This window comes from Apodemus sylvaticus, chromosome X, assembly GCF_947179515.1.
Source record: "Apodemus sylvaticus chromosome X, mApoSyl1.1, whole genome shotgun sequence".
Classification (NCBI taxonomy): Eukaryota; Metazoa; Chordata; class Mammalia; order Rodentia; family Muridae; genus Apodemus; species Apodemus sylvaticus.
Window position 1 is genome coordinate 36,584,559 of NC_067495.1, and position 4,054 is coordinate 36,588,612.

Here is a 4,054-nt window from a genome sequence, read left to right on the forward strand (position 1 = left end):
AATTATGCCTCCAGACCACACTTTGAAAATGGCTGCTCTTATCTCTCTGTCCTCCCCTAAAGCTGGGCTTTCTGAGTTTGCTTTTCTCAGGGCAATGTCAGGGTCACAGAGGCGATCCACATTTTCTGTTTATGAAGGTTACAAGGGGACAAACTGGCATTCACTTGCTTCTGGGAAGGGTCCGCAAGGCGCCGCTAGAGGACGCGAGGCTAGAGAAGGCAGCTGCGTACCTCGCCCTACCCCGCCCTCCGGGTTTGCGCCATAGGTGTCACGAGAGAGCCCGGAAGAGGGCAGTGTCTGGAACAGAGGGCGGTGCTCCCGCGGGCTTTCATCCTTACTGGTCGCGATCTCCCCGTCTCCCGGTCCGGGGGAGGAGCTTCTGTGGACTTAAAAGGCACCTTCTTGCCACTTCTTAGCTACGCAGTTTCCCTAAAGTAAGTTTGCCAGTTTCTGTCTTATACTGAGGTTCGCCGGGTCATGGTGCCAGCCTGACTGAGAAGAGGACGCTCCCGGGAAACGAATGAGGAACCACCTCCTCCTGCTGTTCAAGTACAGGGGCCTGGTGCGCAAAGGGAAGAAAAGCAAAAGACGAAAATGGCTAAATTTAAGATCCGTCCAGCCACTGCCTCTGACTGCAGTGACATCCTGCGACTGATCAAGGTAGGTAAAAGTCCGGGCTCTCCCTAGGGCAGAGGGCAGGGGAGGCTCCGTTTCCCAGGGAAATCCACATCTTCAGTTCTGAGACGCTGCCAGGCCAATAAATTCCCCCTTAACGGCCTGCCAACCCCAGCCCGGGTCAGGCGTGGCGCCAGTCAGGACTCAGTCACCGTGGCTCGACCCCGCCTGCCCCGTTTCCCCTCCTGTGAGCTGGCTCAGCTGCCCAGGAGTTTCATTGTCCTTTCTTTTATATGTATCGTCCCCAGGAACTGGCTAAATATGAATACATGGAAGATCAAGTAATTTTAACTGAGAAAGGTAACAAAGGCGTGGCGGAGGTGGGGGGAGGGGCGAAGGTATTTGTTTCCTGGCATATCTAAAGGTCAATTCACACTGTCTCTGCCTCCCCCATCTTACAGATCTCCTAGAGGATGGTTTTGGAGAGCACCCCTTCTACCACTGCCTGGTTGCAGAAGTGCCTAAAGAGCACTGGACCCCTGAAGGTAACCCCTACTCTCCGTCCAGAAGCCAGAGAGAACTAAAGTATCAAAGCTGTAGAGCCTACTGTGCAGAACCCGTGACTACACGGGCAGAGGTTACTGAGGAGCTGGCTAGAAATTTGCCAGCCAGTGTGCAAATGACTGAGGAAAAAAAATGTATGTAATGTACTTTATAATAGGGCGGGTTACAAGAGAGCTGTTTGAGCAAGTATCAGAGTGCTGTAGAAACCCGGAAAAGTTAGGCATAATATCATTTGTTGTAATTCCGTTTCATAAAATGGTTTTTGTTTGACCCTAACTTAACCTTTTTTTTTGTAATTGTGTTAAATCACATTTTTTTCTTTAATTTGTCCCAATCTTCAGGTTACAGTCTCTAGCTTCGCCATGTACATGGCCCTTCTGTGTACATGGATGGGCGGGGAGGTAACTAAAAGATCCTTTACACAATAAAGTAGATGAGCATGATAAATGAGGTAAGGTCCTATTATCGCACACTTAAAACACGGTAGATCAGAAATTTATATTCGCTTCCTGTCTGTCTGCAAAGAAATAGAAAATGGCTAGAAAGTTTAATTTGCAACCATTGCCTCTAATTTGTACCCTTCGCCTCCATTTGGAATTGAATTGACACTCCTTATGAGGGAATCAGTTTTTAATTATTTTTTATTTTTATTTATGTGTTTCCTTTTTTGCTGGCCCTTGTTGACTGGTCGGAAGATGGCTAAAAGGGGAAGTTGTTTGGGTGGGTGCTTTCTTGAGTTTTCTTCTGATGTTTGTTGTTCCTTAGGCTAGAAGATATTCAAAACACATAAGGGAGGAAATAAGTTTTAGAAGTATGTGGGTGTTATGTAACACCTGTTCCTGGTTACTGCTATTTCTCCTGCCTTAAAGATTGGGGGAAGTAAATTGAAAATTTATATGTGGGAGGGCAAGTTCTAAAAGTAAACATTGTACTTTTGGCCTGGTATTCTAACCTTAAGGAAGCAAGCGTTGGTAAACTACAAGTATTTCCTCGTCCAAATTGCTGCGCAAACCCAACTTTTGTCAATCCTACATACCAGCATGCCATTAGGATATGAATAATATGTGTGTTTAGTTTAAGTCCGTGGCCCTTTGTTCTGGCAAGCAATGAAAGTGTCCTCATTTCCTGAGTGTGAGTCCAGCAGACTAGCTAGTTCACAAGTGTAGCCAAGCTTCAGCTATCTCTAATGTGTGCCTTTTTCAAGTACATGTTTGAGACCAGAGAGATCACTCATTGGTCTGGACTGTACTAGCACAAACATAAGGAAGTAACCCAGTCCCTGGCTACTTGTTTCAGTGGTGCACGCATGTATATTTTCTTAAAATCTACAATAGGCTTCTGATTCTGCCAATACAGCTTGAATGGGTTGTTTTTCTTCTTTGCATCTCATGGGATACTCTTATTACAGGGCACAGCATTGTTGGTTTCGCCATGTACTATTTTACCTATGACCCATGGATTGGCAAGTTACTGTATCTTGAAGACTTCTTCGTGATGAGTGATTACAGAGGTACAGTTGACTTTGGGACTGGAGGGAGTTTAAAGGAAAATTGGAGCTCTTATGGCCTTAAAATGACTAAGTTGAATTGTATTTCTTTCTTTTAGGCTTCGGTATAGGATCAGAAATTTTGAAGAATCTAAGCCAGGTATGTTCACTAGCATTTCGCTGCATAGCCCAGGTGGCCTGGTATTCCCTATGAGCCCTTGCTGCCCTCAAGCTAGTCTTCACCTGTCTAGTGCTGGGATTAGAGCTGTGACCAGATGTCCTAGGTTTGGGTTTCTGCATTTCTAAGAGTTTATTGGGTTAGTGTAATGAATGAATCAAAGTTGGGCCTTGGTAAGAGGGCGAAGTGTCACTGGGCTCATGTTCTCTCTGGCTTGTACTAGGTTGCCATGAAGTGTCGTTGCAGCAGTATGCACTTCTTGGTAGCAGAATGGAATGAACCGTCTATCAACTTCTACAAAAGAAGAGGTGCTTCGGATCTGTCCAGTGAAGAGGGATGGAGGCTCTTCAAGATTGACAAAGAGTACTTGCTAAAAATGGCAGCAGAGGAGTGAGGCGTGCCAGTGTAGACAATGACAACTTCCATTGTGCTTTAGAATAAATTCTCAACTTCCCTTGCTTTCTATCTTGTTTGTAGTGAAATAATAGAGTGAGCACCCATTCCAAAGCTTTATTACCAGTGGCGTTGTTGCATGTTTGAAATTCGGTCTGTTTAAAATGGCAGTCATGTATGTGGTTTGGAGGCAGAATTCTTGAACATCTTTTGATGAAGAACAAGATGGTATGATCTTACTATATAAGAAAAACAAAACTTCATTCTTGTGAGTCATTTAAATGTGTACAATGTACACACTGGTACTTAGAGTTTCTGTTTTGATTCTTTTTTAAAAAAAAATAAACTACTCTTTGATTTAAATATCCAGCGTGAGCATTTTTACTAGTCCTATCTTCCTCATTATGTTTGCAACCAAATTTATATGTAAAATAAAAATTCCTATCAAACAGTGTTCAGGTACTGGTAAACATGAAGGGAGAGGCTGCCTGGTGTTCTGTTAAGTTTCATCCCTAGCACCAAAGGGGGTGGAGGATGACTTGGGAAGGAAAGAAAGAAATGAAACAGTGGTGCACACAATGAAAAAGTCCATTGTTGCACAAGTAAAATGTGAAGGTGGGTTTATGAAACACTAACAATCAGGAAAAACATCTTGTCCCCAATGACCTCATCCCACACAAAATGTCCTTTGGAGTAAAACTAAGTGGTTCATTCTGCTAATTGAGAGGGAGTAAAACTCCTGATTTTTTAACAAGATTGCAACTTTAAAAAGTGACACACAGCAACTTTGTCACAAGCAAATCCGATGACTTCACATG

At 43.9% G+C, this 4,054-nt stretch overlaps 1 protein-coding gene across 2 annotated transcripts; it reads left to right on the plus strand.

Moving 5' to 3' along the window:
* Nucleotides 1-368: 368 nt before the first annotated feature.
* On the plus strand, nt 369-3,599 carry Sat1 (spermidine/spermine N1-acetyltransferase 1). 2 transcript variants are annotated; one of them, XM_052170156.1, is made up of 6 exons: nt 369-660; nt 924-975; nt 1,077-1,160; nt 2,588-2,689; nt 2,785-2,825; nt 3,067-3,599. In XM_052170156.1, the coding sequence occupies exons 1-6, from the start codon at nt 595-597 to the stop codon at nt 3,235-3,237; spliced, it is 516 nt and encodes a 171-aa protein (XP_052026116.1). In that variant the 5' UTR covers nt 369-594; the 3' UTR covers nt 3,238-3,599. The 2 variants fall into 2 exon arrangements, with proteins under 2 accessions (XP_052026116.1, XP_052026117.1); XM_052170157.1 differs by lacking the exons at nt 369-660; nt 924-975; nt 1,077-1,160 and adding an exon at nt 1,184-1,630.
* Nucleotides 3,600-4,054: the final 455 nt, after the last annotated feature.